The sequence below is a fragment of the Rhinichthys klamathensis genome, unplaced genomic scaffold, assembly GCF_029890125.1.
Source record: "Rhinichthys klamathensis goyatoka isolate OS25496 unplaced genomic scaffold, OSU_Roscu_1.1 h1tg000899l_1, whole genome shotgun sequence".
Classification (NCBI taxonomy): domain Eukaryota; kingdom Metazoa; phylum Chordata; class Actinopteri; order Cypriniformes; family Leuciscidae; genus Rhinichthys; species Rhinichthys klamathensis.
The window spans coordinates 377,781-399,072 of NW_026607247.1; the positions used below are offsets into that span (position 1 = coordinate 377,781).

Genomic DNA, 21,292 nt, shown 5'->3' on the forward strand with positions numbered 1-21,292 from the left:
TCTAACAAACAGAAAAATGGAAGCAGATAAGGGGTTTTTCATCTTACCAAAGTCTGTCAGGATGAGAGTGAGATATTGCATTGGTCTCAAACAGAGTATAATTAATTTCCCCTTCCTGCTTTGATTAAGATTCAGATGCTGTGTATTCCAGAGTGACAGTTTTTAACTGTTGCTTGTAAACAGCTTTTATGAAGGGATAGAACATACTTAGGGTTTGGGAATAATGATGAGTGAAAGTTTGAGAACCCTTTGGAATTATCTGTAGTTACAGTGCCAATTAAAAACAGCAACAAATGAGATAATATACCTTTTTAAACATGTTTATAAAGTTCTTATGGTCTTATCTTTAGATTAACATTCAGAAGCAATGACTTCAACCAAAAAATTCCCTGCCATACCCTCATTGGCTCATTTCTCTTTTGCAAAACTGCTTCAGGACATTAATATTGAAAGAGCTGCACACTTCAGATCCTGCCACAACATTTCACTTCATAAACCTGACTAACCATATGCTGCACCTCACAGACAAACACCTCACTGTTCTCCCATTCCCTGTGTAGTAATTCACTGGTCCACCTTACAAAGACCCGGCAAAAGTGTGTTTAATATTCGTACAATGTGATTGGGGTGACATTTCTTTGTTGGAACAGCTTTCTTTTTAATGGCAAAATGAATGGTTTTAGTTCTTCCTTATGAGCTGTCCTTCCATGCACACCACCCCAGTTCAGTGTTTTGTCCCATGGTTGATATATGTTCACAATCTACCCGAGTGTGGATTTGCAAAGGCCGTAGTCAATAACCTAACACTTTTTAGCCTTATGTGAACATCAAAACGCTTTCTCTGAAAGCCAATGATTAGGCCTTCAGAGATATGCCAAAACATATACTATATATTAACTGCATTGTAATTTACTCACATATGCCCTGCCAAATCTAGTAACAATGGCAAACATCCTACCTCCTAAATATAGATCATTGAAGAAATGAGGCACAAAATAAAGTCTTCCTCTGTCAGGATAGTGAGGTGTTATGTACAGATTTCAGCAAGCATGTACACTGGCACTCGAAAAGCTGTGAGAAGTGATGATAGAGCTAACAGATCCTCTGGGGCTTCCTAAACCTGAAGATTTCTGCTGAACCAAGATGCAGAGGAGGCTTACGTCTTTTACTGCAGTCGACTGCAGTCTGTATGGCACAATCCACATCCTCTCTGGAGTATTTCTGAATGCAGAATACATTAAAGTTAAAGTGGTTCGTTCAGTGTCTGCAATGAGATTCGGGGTTTTTTGGGGGGCTAGTTTTTTCTTCTAGAACATGAGAACATGTAGACATTTGGCCTGAGCTTCAAATGTACTAAAATAGAGAGTGTTCTCTGGACATGTACTGATAGTCGGCGCAAATGATTGGTTGGCTGTGTGGAAGTGTTGCTTTGGCGCACGGGTGGTGGAGGTTTATTAGACTGAGAAAATTGATGGTCCCCGAATGCTTTCCTATTTTCATTTTCCTAAGACATATTTTCATACCAGACAGAGTGTGCACAGGAGAAAAATCCCTGCAACCCTGACAGCCATCTATGCACTTGTACACATCTTACATGACTTAAAAGAGCTGAGAACTTCTGTCAGCAGATGGAAACATAAATAAGTTAGTAACTTTGGTCATCCTTCAGACTTTTTTATCATAAAGAATCATCTGTTTTCTGTTCAATGGAGCTGCATGCTTTAATTGGCAAAACTTAAATCATTCAGGGGTAAATTGCACTGACGTATACTGTATGTACCTACATGAGTGAGTACAAGCAGATCTTTGTAACAGAACTTGAGCATCGTTTTTGTCTTTTTTGTATAATGTTAGTGTAAAGCTTAGCATGTAGTTTAAGTGTAAGTGATGGAGATGCAGTCAGGTTAGTGTTCTAAAACAGCAGAGAGGGGCTCATACATTTGCATGCCACACAGTGTTGTGGACTAAGGACTAGACAACATGATGTAGCAGATGTCATGTTCTTGTGGAATGTGTCCTGTGCTTGTAATGTTAACGGCTTTAGACTGAACTTTCAGACATGCTGAATATGGATTCTCTTGGTAGGACTGTCTGATTTTTTTTATGTCAATTTGGTTTAGATTTTAAAGGGCTACCTGCTTTTTCTAATATGGAAACAAATGTTGTCTTTTTAGTAGTTGTAATGTTTCATCAATGAAAGTTTAATAAACCCTTTCAAACGACGTCTGAGCTATTCTCCTCTTATTTTGAATATTTTATACACTTGTGTCTGATATCCCAATCTAAGTGCTTGTACCACATTTGAAGCTCTGTGGCGACATCAACTGGTGAGATCACAAAACATCATATCATATGATTGAAGTCTGCCGGACCTATTCTAAAAACATAATACAGAAAATATATTATACTTTCTATACCACCTTATTCAGTTCTAAACCCGTTCAAAGCAAAAAATGAATACACAGAAAAACTTGGGGGGAAAACGATGATAGTACTAATACATATTTTCTATTAATAAAAAATATATAAATAAAAAATACATAAAATAACATTAACCAAATTAGTTTGAACACAGTTTACACTTAAGACCCACGCTGGTAAATATGTGAATGACATAAATAATAAATATTTACTTGCTTACAGAGAATTAAAGGCAGACACTGTCCTACATTTCCATGATGTCAACTCTTTTTTTTTTGTCATATTAAAATATTTAATATAACAAACACTTTAAATAAGGTGTCCACGTTACACGTGCTACATGCTAAAATAAATACAGTAAAATAGTTCCTCAAATCTGATTGGATAAGCTAAACAGTGTTCCAAGAGCGTTTGTATCTCTCCGCTTGTTGACACACAGTACTTCAGCAGTGCGGATGAATGAATGCGAAGCTTGCTTGCAGTTAGGGGTTATTACGTCAACTCGCAGTGTTTTTCTCTTGCGAATGAAAGGTGTGCGTGTGACCGTCCCGTATTGAAAGATATCATATGAATTATGATGTGTCCAATATTTTTGTTCACACAAGGTTTTCTCACTAGTGTGAATTATATGGAACGGCTAATAGAAATCCTGTAGTGGAGTTGAAGCGATTGAGTGATAACAGAAAGCTTTGAGGGGAGTCACCCCGTTCCACTATGGTTCCAGTCCGTTTGGCTTCTTGTAGAAGAACTATTTTCCCTGGCGAGAACTTACTGGAAAGATTTAAGTTAATTTAACCACGGAGCTAATAGTCCAGCAGCGCGTGATATTATTTACATGTAGGCTACATAATACATTTACATGTAGGCTATAGAAAAGGTGTCTACAATAGAAAGCATTTTTATTATTAAGCACTTGCTTTGCATTACTCAGTACGTACGCATGTGTGTTTAAAATGAACAGTGTCGAGTAAAATGCGACCTATTGTATGAGGAATAAACTCTGGAGGTAGGCTATATGTATGTTGCGCGGGTGATTTCAGAGCGCGCGCTCCTCTCGCGCCGCCAGTGGTCGTTGCTCCTGCTCTCACGCCCGCTCGCTGCTCTTCATCTCTCTATCATCGGGGAGAGTGTGCTGTTTCTCTCTCCCTGCCCCAGACCCAGACCCTCCTCCTCCGGCAGCCCGTCCATCTCAGCGCATCGGCGAAGAGTTTATGGGGAGAGTGGCCGCTCCCTACAGCGGCCCCGGCAGGATCGTGTCCTTTCTCACAGCAGTTCCTTCTTGCTTATCCTGCAAACAGCAGCAGCAGCGGCGGCGACATCATCATCACTCTGCGGCAGTGGACCGGGGCAGGAGGAGGATGAGCGAGCAGGGCAAGAGTGGCTCGTCCACGCCAGCGAGCGGGACACCAGTCCCGGGCTCCGACACATACAAAGGCTGGCTCTTTAAATGGACTAACTACATTAAAGGTTACCAGCGCAGATGGTTCGTGCTCAGCAATGGACTGCTGTCCTATTACAGGTAATGATACGCGTTCATACGCACGCATGGTCTTGTTTATCATGCACCTGTGTTGGTGTCATCATTACAGGAATGCATATTTGCGCATAAAAAGGGCTTTTTTAGTATTCTTTTTTTGTGACTGACCAGCGTAGGGATCTGTCATGTCAAAATACACATGCGAACAATCAGCGCACTTCATGAGCGCGTCTCTGTGGACAGATGCTACTAGTCCATCCCTCAAAACTCTCAACTCATTTTGCCACCATGTGTTTCTTTTAAACCAGTTCCTCAAATGTCACTATGAACGGATAAACTACTGTCTAATAAATGACAACAGTACGCTGTGTTTTTATTAGCGCGTCAGCTAGCGCTCATGCTAACGTTAACGGATATTCTCATTCAGCGATCCTCTGTGAGACTGTGACGCTTATGTTATGAGAGTCGTTGCACTTTAATATTTGACAACCGACTTCTCCGTGTGTATGTGGGCGTGTCTTACAAATTCCGGTCTAATCATATTTCTGGCTTGTTTTTATGGAGAAACTGGCAACCAGTAATTTATTATGGTCCAAATTCAGCTTCTGGCCAGCAGATGTGGTAGCCAGTGTTAGCTTTTAGCCAACCATACACCAATCCAGGACATCCTTACAAACATTTACCATGGTAACCAGTTTTCCTTAAAATATAACAAAACAACAATACTGTAATTTAGTCAAAAGTGACTTAATTAAAGGGAAAGGAAGAATTTAAAAGGTCGTTTTTCGAGGATCAAACGCTTATAATATAGGCTTTGGTTGGGAAAAACAAATTTAGGTCATTGTGTTGTTGTTTTTTTGTGTGTGTGACATCATCTCGAATGACAGAGGCTGAGATATCTGATGATGTGAAGCCTATGCAGTGATACAGTTTCTCTTTAAAATTTAAACCTCCCTCACATGTCACCTGTGAACTCGGGCAGTTCCACCTGTTGTTTTAGAGGCCCTTAAGCCAGCAGTGGTAATCATGTTTCATCTCTCCCTGTGTGTCAGGAAGACAGGAGTTAACTGTCACAGAACCTAATTACTACGGTCTTTTAATTGCTTCATTACCACAGCTAGGTCTGTCCCATAAGAGAAGCATATGATTTAGCTAGTCGAGCAGAAATATTGCCCATTGAAATGTGTAAGTGAGTGCGCATTGTGTATTTGTATGACGATATGCATACAGGACAATGTTAATATTTCTTACCTGGGCTATGACGATTATAATTGTCATAGAATGTCCTTTTAGTGGTGACTCTGCAGTTTCTGAAATATTGCATAACAGTGGCCTTGAGATTATTGACCTTTTTAGCTGACTTTATTGCCCTGTAGCATGTTGAAAATATTAGGAGATAGACCTCCTGGAAAGATGTATGATAAAAAAAAAATGTACCGCTCCTTATCACAACTACTGTAAATAGAAGTCTCACCTTGCAGTCCTTGCATTTACAAGAACCTATTTGTTTATTGCAGAATGTGCGTTTGTGTTAGCTGGACCAGCCTGAAGTTTTTTTAGGCTGATTTGAGGTAAAGAAAAGATCATAAAGGTATGATAATGTTGTTTATTTCAAATATAATTTAAAATGTCAGTTTTAGCATCCTTTGACAAATAGTTTTGAGGATTTGGTTATTTTCCTTTTCAGGTTGATACATAGAACATAATGCTTCCTTCAAGTGCACCTGGGAAACTTCTACCTCAGGGTCAGGCGCTCTTCATTATGACATGTCATGCATTCATGTCGGAAACATAACATGGAAGTAGTCTAAACTAAACAAAAGAAATATGTTGTGAAGAATAAACCTATATATCTACATTTGAATTCCAAATGATGACAATTATTAATTTCTATCACCTTTTTGTACATGGAATCACTAAATGTGAAGCAAAGTGAGTGATTAACATTGAGTGATTAAAGGGATAGTTCACCCAAAAATCTAAATATTGTCCTCATTTCCTCACCCTCATGTTGTTCCAAAACTGTATGAGTTTCTTTCTTATGTTGAACACAAAATAAGATATTTTGAAGAATGGTTGTAAGACAGTTGACGGTAGCCATTGACTTCCTTTTTTCCTACCATTGAAGTCATTGGGTACCGTCAATTGTTTGATTACCGGTACTAACATTTTTTATAATATATTTTTGTGTTCCACAGAAGAAGAAAACTCATACAAGTTTGGATCAAGTAATTCCTTAATTTTCCTTTTAGGGTGAACAATCACTTTAACATCATGACCTAAAACCTTCAGATGACACACAGCTCATATCTCTATCTCTGTAAGTTAACGAAAGCGAAACCCCACACGAAAATCCGCAACACCCATAGACACACGTTTTTGCAGCGCTGAGCGGCTCTTTTGCACTTTATGATGTGACAGACAACTAGTGTTCCAGTCCTCTTCCGTTCACAGCTCGTTTTCCGAGAATGCGGTTGCGAGTCCTGAAAACGTACAGGTGTGAGTTCGGTTATAGAATACGGTTGTCAGTCCCGTAAATAACTGAACTGTGTGTGACTGTGAACGTAACCATATTAAGGACTCAAAAACAAGACTGACAACCGTATTCTGTTGCGGTGTGAACGTGGCCAAAGGGACGAGTTACACAGGTGCACTTGAAGGCAGCATAAAGGACTTTGGTATTATCCTGTCATTCAGTCTTCAAAATGATACCTACCAGCTTAAACACCAATCCAGCAAGGCATGCTGAAGACGTCCAGGAAGTGTTTGAGAGGCTTTGTGTTGTCAGAACTGTATTGTTATCAGATGGTCATGAGGGTCATCGTGATAGCGTCATGGAGCAGATCTGTAGTCAAGCGGCTAATGAAATAAGGGCAAAGGCTCTTGTAAGAGCACTGAAGCAATGCCCATCAATCCGTATCTCTACTGGGCAGCCCCTGTGAGCCTACTGACTCTTCACACAGTGGGCCACAGGGTTTCCACCCTCTCTGGAGAGTCTGAAGGGAAAGCGACACTGCTGACTGTGAAAGAGAAGCGTCTCTCTTGCTGCTCTCCTCTATTAATAGTCTATTATGGTGGAAGGTGATTGCAGTGGTGTAAAGCTAGATCTGCTGTCATCGGAGAGCTCTGGCAACTGTGCGCACGTAGCCAACACAATGAAGTGTCTGGATAACGTGCTGCGCTAATGTCTGCCAAATCAACCTGCCAAACACGGCGTTACGGAGCCAGAGAGAGCAACAGTAAATGTGCGAATATGTTTTAGAGCCAGTGTATGACAACAGTCATTAGATTATGAATGGTTTCTTAATAATTCCTTGGAATGTAAAAAGTAACTGTTCTAGTTAAAGGGATTGTTCGCCCGAAACCTACATTTCTGTCATCATTTACTCACCTTCATGTTGTTCCAAACTGAATGACTTACTTTCTTCTGTGGAAATATCTTGAAGAGAGAAAATAAAAATAAAAATTAGTAGAGGCGACTTCTGGGCTTATGATATATATGTGCACATTAATAGCAAAGGATATGATTTAGATGTGAACTTGTATCCCTGGCCTGAGTATGTGCACTGCATAATGCACCATTGCCTACAATTTTATTAGTCCATTAGTGGTCAATATATTGCACGTCAAGTTAACGGAAAGATTTGTACAACTCAGGCAAATCTGCTTCATGCTGCATGCGAAATATGCACTATTACAACATCACAACACTTAAATGCAGAGATCTGCCGACTCGGACTCTCTGGGTGGCCTCTGTATCAGCAATTTCTTATTTTCAGCTTATATCATTCTAACCGGTCTCAAATGGTCATTTTATAAGAAATCCACATTAAAACATTGTGCAACTGAGCCAATACAATATTCTATTGATATAGCCTAGCACAATTTTATTTCTCACATATTTCATTAAATATTTCAGATCATTGTATCAATATTTTTTTATCTATTTGCAATGTATGTACACTACTGTTCCAAAGTTTGGGGTTGGTAATATATATATATATATATTTTTTAAAAGTCTCTTATGCTCAAAAGCTTGATCAAAAATACAGTAAGGATAGTAATATTGTGAAATAGGCTATTATTACAATGTAAAATTACTGTTTTCTATTTTAGTATATTTTAAAAGGTCATTTATTCCTGTTATAAATGAATTAAAACAGAATTTTCAGGATCAATACTCCAATCTTCAGTGTCACATCTCACATGATGCTTCAGAAATTGTTCAAATTTGGTGCTTAAAAAAAACGTTTCTTATTATTAATTGTTTAAAACTGTCTTTGTTTTTGTGGAAACCGTGATTCATTTTTTCTTGATTCTTTGATGAATAGAAAGTTTTTTTTTAAAATATAAATCTTTGTAACATTTTAAGTGTCTTTACTGTCACTTTTGATCAATTGAATGTGTTCTTGCCGTATAAAAGTATTAATAAATAAAAAAACTTGTTTATTTATTTTCCAAACAAAGTATAATTTTACAGTTGCATTTCTGTTTTCTGCCCAGTATGTCCATAATTTTTTATTTTGGCTAAGAACTTTCTTTTCTGTGCATCATTTGTCTTCATATCATTTCCTATGGTTCAGTTAGTGAAGAAGCAGCTTAGTGGGGGATGAGAAAGTACTGAGAGTTAAAGCCTGCTGACTCTCCTCTAACAGCGCAGTAACAAGGAGCTCGTGCTTTTTTTCCTTAATTTTGCCAGGTACCAGTTCATTCTATTTGTCCAGTAATTAAAGTAGTTAAAGTACCATGATTTCTGAATTCATTTTGAGCAGAAATCACATGATATTGCGGTGCATCATAATGTATTCAATCCATTTTGCCTATATCCATCTCTGAACTCATGTGTCTGTGAGTAATACGAGCGTTGTTGAGAGGATGCTGCCGATCTCTGTATGCTCACATTCACACTTTCTCTTTCTCTCTCTGGGCTCATTTCAGTAGGCTGGATCGAACTGATCTTGCTTTCATATAGACTTGTGGATCATTACTAAGAGACACATTAATCAATGTGCACTTCTGAAGAACTCAGCTCCCTGTAGTGCTTCCACACTGACGCAGACACTGAAGAAAATGCTGAGGCTTTCTATAGGAAGCCTTGGATGTGTTCTGCTGATGTGTTAGTTTTACCCTCCACCACACACAGTTCTGTCATCTGCAGTGCTAAAACACGTTAAAGTGTAATGGTCTGCGTAAATTGCACTCGGTCACAGCACCTCCCCCTCCTCCTTCCCCTCCTTGTGATGAGTCACATATCTTCCCCTCCTGTTTTTTTCTTCTTTACGCTGACTGCTTCCTTCTATGCATGTTTGATTTCTTAACAGACTTTTTCTCCCATCTTTATTATGTTCTGATGTGCTTATTGCAACCAATTGCAGCGGAAACTGTTTTAGTTAATAAAGACAGTTTTAGTATTAAAGGATTACAGAAAGTCAATGAGCCTGTCCGAATCTGATTCAAGGTGTCGGACGGTATCTGTATTTTGAAATGATATCAGTTTTTATAAGGATGTTTTTGGAAGCGGATAGTTACTGGTGTTTGCTTAGACCTTAAAAATACTAGTCTAGCAACCTTTCAGAACATCCAGGCAACCACTTCTGGGCCACATACACAATGCAGATAAATTTGATTGTCAGTTCACCTTTTAATCCTGTTCTGTACACACACAGTTCAGTAATTTACAGGAGATGTAATGGAAGTAGCAAATAATGTCTTCCATATTGTGACATATGGAACATCTGAGTTAACGTATTATAAAAAAATAAAAATAAAAACATATTGTGACTTACATATGAGGAAAAAAGAACAGGATTTGATTGTACCCATCAGTTGTTGATTGGATGGAGGCAGAGTTAAGTGGACTAAATGATTAGAGAAATCTGGCATGCCAGAGAGAAGTATGTCATTTAACTGGAAGATTGTAAAGACAGATGAGAACAATAATTGGTATAAGGCAAAACTTGTAAAACAAAAATCAGGTCATTAAAACAATAATTGCTATTAGGCTAATTGTCTGTTTTTAGGGCATCTCTAACTCGTTCGCTCCCAGACAATGCTTGACCTTCTTCTGCAACGAGTGATAACATCCATTCTGCTGGGAAGAATGCAGTCACATGATCTGAGTGGAGGTTGTGTCCCTCAATGGTTTATGGGAGGTTAACTGAGAAGAACGGGGTGTTTTGGAATGTCATTCAGACTCTTTGCACGATGTGTTCACTGACACTTGCACACTTCCTTCAGTTATTTTTGGACTAAATACATTTTCCAGTTTGAGTGATTGTCAGTCATTGCTGAGTGTGTGTTTTTCTCTTGCAAGTGAGAATCTACTTTTTGCAATTTTTGTAAAAATTGCAATTGCGCTAAAAAAATTGTGAGATAAAAAGTTGCAATTACGTTTTTATTTTTTATTCTGTGACGGAAATGAGCTTCCATACATTCTCATCCCCTTTTCTCAGTCTTATTTTTGCCACTTTCTTTTCCTCTCTCTTCCTCACCCTGGCTTCATGTTCTCAGTTCTGACCCACTTACAGCCATTTGTGTCCAGTTTGTCCCCTGCAGGGTGGGTGAAGCTAATTTAAGATCTCTGCTTTTACCCCTCCATACCTCCTCCCCTTGACTTTCTCTCTCTTTCTCCTATCTGCTTGGGTAGGGTTTAAGTATGAATTCTCCGCTCTAGAGAGGTTGGATGAATATGGTCATTGATGTTTGGTCTGTGAGCTGAATGTGTATCTCTCCCTCCCCCTAGTAGTGACTCTGTCACCTGAGTTTGGTTTCAGCCAATCACTTGGTTTGCTTGACTATCAGACCATCAGCCCCCAAGGCCTGAAACTGTAAATGTAGCCACTAGCCAGCAGACGTTGGACTCTTTCATCACACACACAGGCTGTAGGGAGACCACAGTGCCTCGTATCTGTAGAGAAAAGGCCTTTTTTTCCCGGTTTAGGTTTATGTAGGGATGTTTTTTTAATTATCCTCTCTTATCAAACATTAAAATGTAGTAGTATTGCCATGAACTGCATCGGCCCCACACTGTATTCATTTTTAACATGACGTAGACTGAATTAGAACATTTACAATTGTGGTGTCTAAATGACTCTTGAATGTTGATGGCTTCATGCACTCGGCAGCCAATAATTCAGTGCAACTGTGTTTTTACAGTCATAAACAACCAGTCAGTAATAATACTCATTTTTGTTTCACAAACCTTAAGTACACAAAACTTTATTTCAGGATTGCCGTCACTAAAAGTAATGAAAACTTGCAGTTTTAGTGAGTCAGATGTTGATTCAGTAACTGATTCAGTTAGTTTATTCAGTGGAAGATTTGTCTGACTGTCTCTAACTGGTTACTTGTGAGTCTTTTTAAGTAATTCCTTAAAAGAACCATTTAAAAGAATCATTTGCTCTTAAATCGGACGACACTGATTTAAATTTTTTCAAACTTCATGGATTCAGTATAGAATTCAGAAAAATCATGAATGGATCTGATCATGACAAACAGCATTGTTATCTATCAGGATGTGCTACCAGCACTAAAATGAGTTTAAGGTTTGGATGTATGTTAAGGATTTGTTTCAGCATTGTGTAGGCAACCAGCACTGTGATTGACATGAGTCATGACCAATGAAATATTTAGACCCACATGATCATGTTGTATATTTCCGATTTACTATGAATAACTGACTAATATGTATAATTTGTGAATCAGACTACATTGGTTGTGTTGTATGTTTTCTTTTGCATGCAGCTCACAAGAACAATTGAAAGAGTGGTTAGCATTTTGACATTTTTTGACATTTAGCATCCAACTAGTTGAGATCCACTGCTTTAGAACACAATCATGAGCACATACACTTCTGCTGGAAAATATAAACATAAAATTACAGACACAATAATTTCCACAAATGCAGTGTGTATCTGTGTCAAAAATGTCTGGCTAATTGAAAATGTAAAAATGCAATCTCTGTACAATAGCATTTGTCTTTGGAATAAAATAAAGAGTAAAAAAGGGGAAAAAATATGTCTGTCCGGCTCGGAACTGTGGAGTGCTTCTCACAATTTCTCTGAGAGGTCAGAGCTTTGACATTCCATTAGAGATGTGCAACGGATACCGGGTTACCACACACACACACACACACACACACACACACACATACACACACACATACAGAGACAGACAGGGTGTCAGGGTGCTCTCTGTGTGTCTCCCCACCTTTCTGCTTCTCCTCTTTGTCACTTCATGCCTTTTACTGTCCCATTCTTTCTGAGAGTCAGCAAAGCGTCAGTGGTGTGGTGGAGTTTGGATTAGTGTTTCGTAATCTCTTTCTTTCTTTAACTGTGTTTGTGAGGCTTTAAGCTTTTGTTAGGCCTCTAAGGCTTGGTTAAATTAGAGTTTCTCAGAATGGCCTGACAGACTCACAAGAGGCTCTGGGATCCTTTCAGGCCTGAGATATTTCACACTCTAAAAGACCAGACACCCTCAACCAGACATTTTACCTTCTGTCTGTCTGTCTTTTTGTCTATCTTTTGTTTTACCAATCATTCAGTCTATCGTTCTATCTATCCATTGTTCTATCATTCTATCTATTGTTCTATCTATTCTACCTATCGTTCTGTCTATCTATTGTTTTACCACTCTATATATCTATCATTCTCTCTGTCTTTATTCCAAAATGTTTGGGGTGTTGATATGATGTCTAACAATGTTTCCGTTACATTCGTGTTAATTATTATACATGTCATTTTTTTAGAGCTCATATTTATAGAGAGAATTTTTTACTGTTCTTTTATTTGTCAGTTTAAATGAACTAAATCTTATTTGTCTCTTTTACTCAAGTTTATCAAATTAAAAACAAGAATACAATTAAATCTGTAATCAAAATGCTTGCATTTGCCAATAATCTTCGAATGGCACGTTGTTGATTGATCTTCCTGAGTGATGTATCAGTCTCTCACTAATGGAGATTCTTATGAAGACTTTGAGGTCAGGGATGTTGTAGAGAACGTCTCGGTTACAAATGTAACCCTCGTTCCATGAAGGAGGGAACGGGAGACGTTACGTCGACGTGACGACGTAATTGGGATCACTTCAGGGAGCCCTATTCTCTTCAAGTGTCTACAGAATGAGCCAATACGGCGCAACAAGCAAGACCTGCTCCTTGTCCTCCCTGACTTTGCACAGGATCTGTGCAAGAAGGCTCACTGGGGGAAACACATACTTGCGTAGGCCCCGGGGCCAGCTGTGTGCCAGTGCGTCCGAGCCGAGGGTCCCCTCGGTCAGGGAGTAATACAGCCGGCAGTCCGACGTGTCCGGGGCGGGAAACAGATCTACCTGTGCGGTCCAGAAGCGCCTCCAAATTAGCTGGACCACCTGGGGGTGGAGTCGCCATTCTCCCGGTAGCACCCGTAAGAGCTAGTTGACTGCACGGTTGAATATATAAATATAATATAAATGGCACGAAAGGTGGAGATGGTGGGCGAGTTGTGACATGCGGCGGGAGCGTAGACCACCCTGACGGTTGATGTACACAACGGTCGCAGTCCTGTCCGTACGGACCAGTACATGCTTGCCTAGAAGCGGCGTTTTGAAGCGTCCAAGCTAACAACACGCTGTACTGCTAACAACTCGAGGCAGTTGATGTGCCAATGCAGTTGAGGCCCCGTCCACAGACCTAAAGCTGCATGCCCGTTGTACGTGGCCCCCCAGCAGGTGGCAGAGGCATCTGTGGTGACCACAGAATGCCTGGACACTTGTTCTAGGGGAACACCTGCCCGCAGGAACGAAGGGTCTGACCACAAGCTGAGAGTTTGGCGACAGTGCGGGGTAATTTGGACCCGGCACGAGCTGCTCTGTCACTCCCATCTCGGGACTCGATCGTGGAGCCAGTGTTGGAGCGGCCACATGAAGCAATCCGAGTGGCGTTACCGCGGCTGCAGATGCCATATGCCCCAGGACCCTCTGAAGACTGGACGCGGGCCTCCGTAAGGCACGCTGTCATGTTGATCGAGTCCAACTCCATACCGAGAAAAGAGATCCTCTGCCCGAGGGTGAGTTTGCTCTTTTCCCAGTTGACCCGAAGCCCTAGGTGGCTGAGGTGACTGAGCACCATGTCCCTGTGTTCGCACAACTGGTCTCTCAACTGGGCCAGGATAAGCCAGTCGTCGAGGTAGTTGAGGATACGCTAGCACATGGGAGCAATGGCCGCCTCCGCGATTTTCGTGAAGACACTGGGCGACAGGGCCAGCCCAAAGGGTAAGACTTTGTACTGAAATGCCCGCCCCTCGAACGCAAAGCGAAGAAACGGTCTGTGTTGAGGAAGAATCGAGACATGAAAGCACTAGCGGCGCCAGGAATTTGATTGTAGGTGGGCCTCCAGAAAACTGGATGGGCCAGTTAAAATAAGCAAAAAAAAAAAAAAAAACGGGTTCCCCTTCATCTCCGTTTCAGCGCTTTTCTGCGGCACTAAGGACAGCGGCTCAGTAGCCTACCTGTGTGGCTCTTGTGTCGCTATCCTCAGCTCAGTGCAGTAACGTTAGCCTAACTGGGGGGTCGCACACTGGACAAGAAGCGCAGCGCTGTGTCGCGTCTAGGACAACTTGAGGTATCGCACACTGGACGCGCACTTTCTCAGTTTATGGCCAGCAATACTGTTATGTTTAAGGACATTATGGAATTAAGATAATGTCTGTACTATGTTATGATTGTACTGTACAATTAAATACAATCGTTGCTGACTTTGCAGTCTGAACACTTTACCTCAGAGTGTCCGTTAACTGAATGAATTGAGAATATCAGCTGAAAATTCGATAACATCAGCAATTTTCATTCAAGCAGCTGATTTCTGTAAATGAATATAAAACTAAATGTATATTGCAGCACAGGGTGAAGTCAGTATATACATTAACGACGATTTGAGACAAATACATTTAAATTTCATATAAAACAAATGGCGCTCTGTGGCGCGCCAGGATTTTGAACAAGGTCCTGAGCTGTTGCTGGGTGCCGCAGACAGACGACGAATGGCGCCGCCGGTGTGTACACTCATAGAGAATAATTTGTTTGAATTTTAAAGACGCGCGCTGCACTTCTCGTCCAGTCTGCGACCGCCTTAAGTCACACGTGGGATAGAAGCCACTGATTGGTTGAGAAGCTGTCACTCAAAGCTTTCCTCGGGCTGCTAGAATGAAAATCACTCACTACTCACTATAGGCCTGGGTCAAAATGGGCGGGCCCGGACCTAAAATGGGTGGGCCCAGGCCCACCCGGGCCCAATGGTAGCGCCGCGGGTGCATGAAAGTACGCATCATTCAGGTCGATCCCTGCAAACCAATCTTGCGGACGGATGCACTTGAAAATGCTTTTCTGCGTAAGCATCTTGAACGGCAGCCTGTGAAGGGACCGGTTCAGGTCACGCAGGTCCAAGATTGGTCGTAACCCACCGCCTTTCTTGGGTACAATAAAGTACGAGCTGTAGAAGCCAGTCTTTATATCGGCTGGAGGGACCGGCTCGATCGCGTCCTTCACCAGTAGTACTGCGATCTCAGCCCTCAGCACAGGGGCACTGTCCGCCAGAACACGGGTGAACTGAATGCCCCTGAAGCCTGGGGGACACCGGGTGAACTGAATCGCATAGCCGAGCCTGATAGTACGGATGAGCCAGTGAGACGGGCTGGGAAGCGCTAGCCAGGCTCCCAGACACCGTGCAAGGGGGTCCAGCACCACAGACGTACCTGGCGTGGGGCAGCCCGGCAAAATGCAGGGACACGACTGGGACGGCATAGCGGCCCGGATTGGGGTCTGAGTGTGTGGTGCAACACGTACCTGCTTTCGTCGATGGGCAGAGTGAGTGTGGCCCGGGGGCCAGTGGCGGAACAAAAACAAAAGGAAACAAAAGATTCTTCGCCCGGCCGTCCACCGCGGAAAGGAGCGGCGCATTCACCATCTTCTGAAGAGAAGTCTGATCCACCTCTGGGTCGCCCGTCTCAGGGTCATTTGCACCTGCGCTTGCCTTCTGGTTTGGCAGCGGCCTGGACAGGCGGGGTCGACTTCCTGCGGCTTGCTCCACGCTGAGGCCTGGGTGATGTTACGCTCCACGCTGAGGCCTGCTGCGGTGACTTAGCGGGAGCAGAGGACGCCACAGGAGGTCGACCTTGGCGATGAGCAAACGGAGGGTCTGCAGCCAGCGGACGGGTGGATGCAGCAGCGGTCCGCCGGGGCAGAATGTGCCGGATGGCCTCCGTCTGCTTCTGGGCGGCCGAGAACTGCTGGGCAAAGCTCTCGACCGCATCACCGAATAACCCAACCTGGGAAAGAGGGGCATCCAGGAACCGATATTTATCGGTGTTCGTCATATCCGCCAGGTTGAGCCAAAGGTGGCATTCCTGGACCACCAAGGTGGACATCGCCTGACCAACGGAACGCGCGGTCTCTTTCGTCGCCCGGAGGGCGAGGTGAGTTGCCGCACGGAGCTCCCGGAGGAGCTCTGGGTCAGAAGGGCAGGCATGGAGGGCAGAAGCTCTGTAAGCCTTCGCCGTAAGACCGAACAAAAAGGTGTATGTGGATTGCCCCGCCAAGAGGAAGCGGACGCTGGACACAGTTGCATCGCATCGGCACGCTCCACCGGTGGGACATCCACATACACCTTAGCCACTCCGCAATCGAGGGTGGTGAGGAGGGAGGAGCCACTAGGACGGCTTCTGGCAAGCTACACTCCCTGAAGGGGGTAACGCAGCCGAATCCTCATCTCCAGAGGACTGAAGCTCCCCCTCCAATGCTGCAACCGACATCTGGTCGTCAGGAGGAGCTCCAAAAGACACGACTGGTCGTCCATGAGAAGGACCAGCAGGCTCTTTTGGAGGCTCCGTCAGCGGCAGCGTTAGTGAGGCGTGAGGGGCCCACAGATATTGCCTCAACGGGAAAGCCCTCACGGTAACCCTCAGATTACCCTGGCTAAGCACCGAAGTAGGCCCATTCTGAGGTCCAGAATAAGCACTAGATCAGGGCATAGGCGAGGGGACTTCATCTCCCTTGAGGTAAGCGAGTCTTGATCTCAACGCTGCCATAGTCATATTCCCGCAATGGGAACATGAACTATTCACAAAAGCTGCCTCAGCGTGCTGAATGCCCAAACACGAGAGGCAACTATTGTGGCCGTCTGCTGGCGCCAGGGAACAACCGCATCCAGAAACGCACAAGCGGAATGACATCCTAAAAAGGACGCAGGGTCACGCTTGTGTTGCTCTTTTGTGAAGAAAAAAACAAAAAATGCTCTCTTAATGCCTTCCCACAGTGCTGAGGCACCCAGGGAATGGCTCTGTGTACAGCAGTACTGTAAACTCTTTTCAGGGAACGCCCACCGAAACCGACACAGAAATTTCAATGCTGTGAAAACAGCAGTCGTTGAGCTTGAGCTTGTGGCCCCTCACTGTTCGCGTCGTCACACCAACACTGGATACAAGGAAGGAGAGAGGATTTCTTCAACGCAGTAGCTTGAGTCTGTATTCAGAAGACCAACAGAAACTCGGCTCCGAAGTGAAAGACAATGAGTGCGTGCGCCCGCTTCCTGTTGTAGCGAATTAGCTCTTGAAATATGAAATATAGCTTAATGAAATATTAATAATCAATCATAACTTGTTATAATTGATTATGAATATTTGGATCAGTTAATCGGGTTAACTTGATGTAGCTACATTAACATTACAACCAATTACTCGGTTCATCCCGTGAACACTCAATATTGGTTATCAATTAATTAATAGAAATGTACATTTCCGGGGCATGGGAAATGTCTTTCTTACTAAGTACTACTAAGAGCAAGTAGTCAAGATCTATGATTAGTGACTCCAGATATGAGCTTGAGACACAGACAACTTTACGTGTGATATGAAAAAGACTATTAACTAGACTAAACATTTAAACTACTCTAACATACACATACATACATGCATACAGTTTGCCAAGGGAAAGAGAGCTGAAGCAGAATACAGGAAAGCAAGAAGTTATAGCATTGTTTGATGTTCAGCAGATCAACAGCCTGAGCAAACCATCAGTTTAGTTCTAACACGCCCTTCTTAAAAAGGGGTAAGGATACTTAATGTCTCAAATAATGAGACTAAGTTTGATACTTGCATGTCTCGTCCATTTGCATTAAACTGTCCGGATGCAATTTGTTGAGGCTCCAGTTGATCTTTGCTGATGTGGTCTTGATGAGAGAGAACCAGTGGGAGTCAGAGGATCTTTGGTGAATGGAAAGACAAGGCCGCAGCCTGGAGAAAGCTTGGGAGTCCTTGAGGGACTTCTAGTTCAGTATCATCTTCACATTAGGACTTCTCAAGAAGGACCAAGAGAGTTCATTGTCCGACGTTCATTGGCTCGTTCTGTAGACACTTGAAGATGATAGGACTCCCTGAAGTGATCCCAATTACGTTGTCACGTCGACGTAACATTGAACGTGAGCGACTGATAGGGAACAGAGTAAACAAAGCTAGTTCTGCATTTATCATACTGTGCTGCTTTTCTCTTTTGCTTGTTTGAGGAATGTTGTGTTTCCATAAGGATATACCTCAGTAGTTTTTTTGTAGTTTCATAATGGGACTGTAAGTTCTCTTCCTGATCTCTCTATCAGGGTTTACATCACGCTCTGTCTCTCTCTCTCTCTCTCTCTCTCTCTCTCTCTCTCTCTCTCTCTCTCTCTCTCTCTCTCTCTCTCTCTCTCTCTCTCTCTCTCTCTCTCTCTCTCTCTCTCTCTCTCTCTCTCTCTCTCTCTCTGTGACACTGGCTGGTTTGTTTGAGTGTTGTTGTTTGGCCAGCTGACACACAATAGCCGTTAACCTCCATTCTCTGCCCGCTCAGTATGCAGCTGTGTATAGTAACGTAACGCTCATGGGTGCTTAGCGTTTCTCTCTCTTACACACGTCTGATCTATGTTGATTTACATTACGTCATTCAATGTACATGTGATTTCATTCACAGTACAGCTATTCTACACACGTACAGTATATGCTTAAAAAGTAATGCAGCTTCATTTAGCCAAACTGGAAATTTGCATTAGTGATTTAACAATGTTGTGCTTCTTCTTGTTGTCCTTTGTACTTTATTTTTTTCTCTTACGTATCTTTTTTCCCCCATCATGTACTAACACCTCCCTCTGATTTCCTGTCTTCCCTCCTCGTTTTGGTCACTCATGGTAGGACGCAGGCGGAGATGGCCCATACGTGTCGTGGCACCATCAACTTGGCCACAGCGCACATCGACACAGAAGACGCCTGCAACATTGTTCTGAGCAGCGGGGGGCGCACCTATCATCTTAAAGCCAGCACAGAGGTGGAGAGGCAGAGATGGGTCACAGCACTGGAGCTGGCTAAGGCCAAAGCCATCCGAATGATGAACGATCAGTCCGGTAACAAGACTCTAATTAACATAGTTTGAGTTTTTTGAGTTCATATTTTTCTGCTGAAATGGATCGTTGTAACTGTGTAATTGTGTTGGGCTTTTAAATGATTATTGTCCCTTTAATAAAGTGGGACATGCTATATGATTCAATGATTCAGCTATAATCAACATATCACATAAAGGTTCCTAGCATCAACAGGTCATATTACAGTTGCTAAAGTTGCAAATCAGGACTCTCACTGACCATATTGACAACATGGCATCTTGTCATGTGGTTGAAACTGTAACTGAAACAGTACAGAAATGTTCTTTTGGTTCCATTTTTTAGGCAGTAAGCTTCTATCTGCTCTGAACTGACAACTAATTGTGCTAATTGAGTTGCTGCATAAAGGGTTTGAGTGGAAAATGTTTGTGCTTTTAGACAATGGCCACACAGCCCCGCTAACACACTGTTATCAGTCTGGTAAGTTGAATGGGCTTCTTACAGAGGCTTTGCATCATGTTTACAGGGTTGGTGTGTAGTTCAGAGTAAAAAAAAGGGTGTTTGCTTGCAGGAAAATGTAGGGCTCAACAACAAGGATTTTTTCTTCTTCTATTGGCCCAGCTGGGTCAGTAAATCAAATTTGTACTTGCCCTGCCATTGGATTTTTACTGGCCCCACCACAAAAAAATGTTGTTGTTTTTTTAACTAAAAGTTTTAATTAACTAAAAGCAAAATTAAGTTTTGTTTACAAGTACTGTAGTTTTTAAGTCAATGTAATTATATAATCAATCTTTGAATTAATAATATAAGATGTAAGGAAAATGAAATTATTTCATTGTAAGCAATAAGAACAGGTAATTACAAGCTATAACAAAATCTTTTCTGAATAAAACAATGAAGCATGATTTTTTTAAATATATATTTTATTGATTTTAATCTTTCAAAAAAAGGCCTGGCCAAACAATCACTGTTATAATAATATGACAACAATAGTTGACCAAAAAAATAACACCAACTATAAAGTACATTTAAAGTACAGCTCATGTAAAATAAATAAATTACATAAAATCAGCCATGACACTCAAAAGCCATACTTACATTAATCCATGATTTATCATTTTCAATTTCAACCCATTCTAAATTCCAATACAATTACACATTTTGAAAAAAACTTAATCTACTGTATGTTAGCCACCATCTGGATAACATCGAGTTGCAATGGTCAATATAACATAGAAAACTGAATATTTAAATTTGAAGATTATTAAGACTAGTGAGAATCCAGCACTGGCCTGATGAGACAAAAGACAGCTCTGTCAGCTGGTGTGAAATGATCATGCTGTTCAGGCAATCCTTATTGTTGAGACCTGAAATAATTGCATTTGGACTGGAGTGGGTCAAATAAGTTGTTTTTGTGGATTGTTTAGTTTGTGGTATCTTGTGTGGGTCACTGCTTTGCTTCAGATAGGTCAAATCTCTCTTTTCCCTAAAGATGTCTTTGCCCTGAACATTGAGCTGTCTAATGGGTGGTAATAGTCTTTGGCTTGAATCACATAGATCTGTTCATACTTCTCATTAACCGAGTGCTGAACCAGGCTAGATGAGATGGTACTGCATGGAGCATGATTTTTTGCATAAATCAAGCGTAGCATTAGTTCTGGCAGGTCACGTTAGTCAAGCGGGCATCAGCTGACTCTCAGCTGATCCACGTCTACCTATAGGAATACGACGCCTATCACTGTATACATATATAAGCTCCTTCAGTATTATCAGCAGCTATCGCGTTTCTCAGGAGCTAATTACCCTCCTCCATCCCCAGCTCCTCCTCTCGCCCAGTCAGGATTTGGCATTCTGATTCCCCTTGAATCAGACTAAATTCTCGAATTACAGTATGTTGTACTTTTTAAAATCTTGAATTATTGATATCTGCATACATTCATGTTGGTTCTGTTCTGTTTACCCTAAGGGGGGTTATTGCTGCTCTCCCTGCTCTTATCCATGCTAGGTTGCATAGATGCGCAGGG

General features: G+C 42.0%; 1 protein-coding gene across 1 annotated transcript in view; it reads left to right on the top strand.

Annotated features, from left to right (window-relative positions):
• The first annotated feature begins 3,457 nt into the window (after window positions 1-3,457).
• The window catches only part of osbp2b (oxysterol binding protein 2b), a 73,988-nt gene continuing 56,153 nt past the window's right edge, over window positions 3,458-21,292 (top strand). The window contains exons 1-2 of the mRNA XM_056244032.1: window positions 3,458-3,940; window positions 19,084-19,292. Of these exons, the coding sequence (XP_056100007.1) occupies window positions 3,633-3,940; window positions 19,084-19,292 (517 nt within the window). The 5' untranslated portion in view covers window positions 3,458-3,632. The remainder of the gene's footprint in view (window positions 3,941-19,083; window positions 19,293-21,292) is intronic.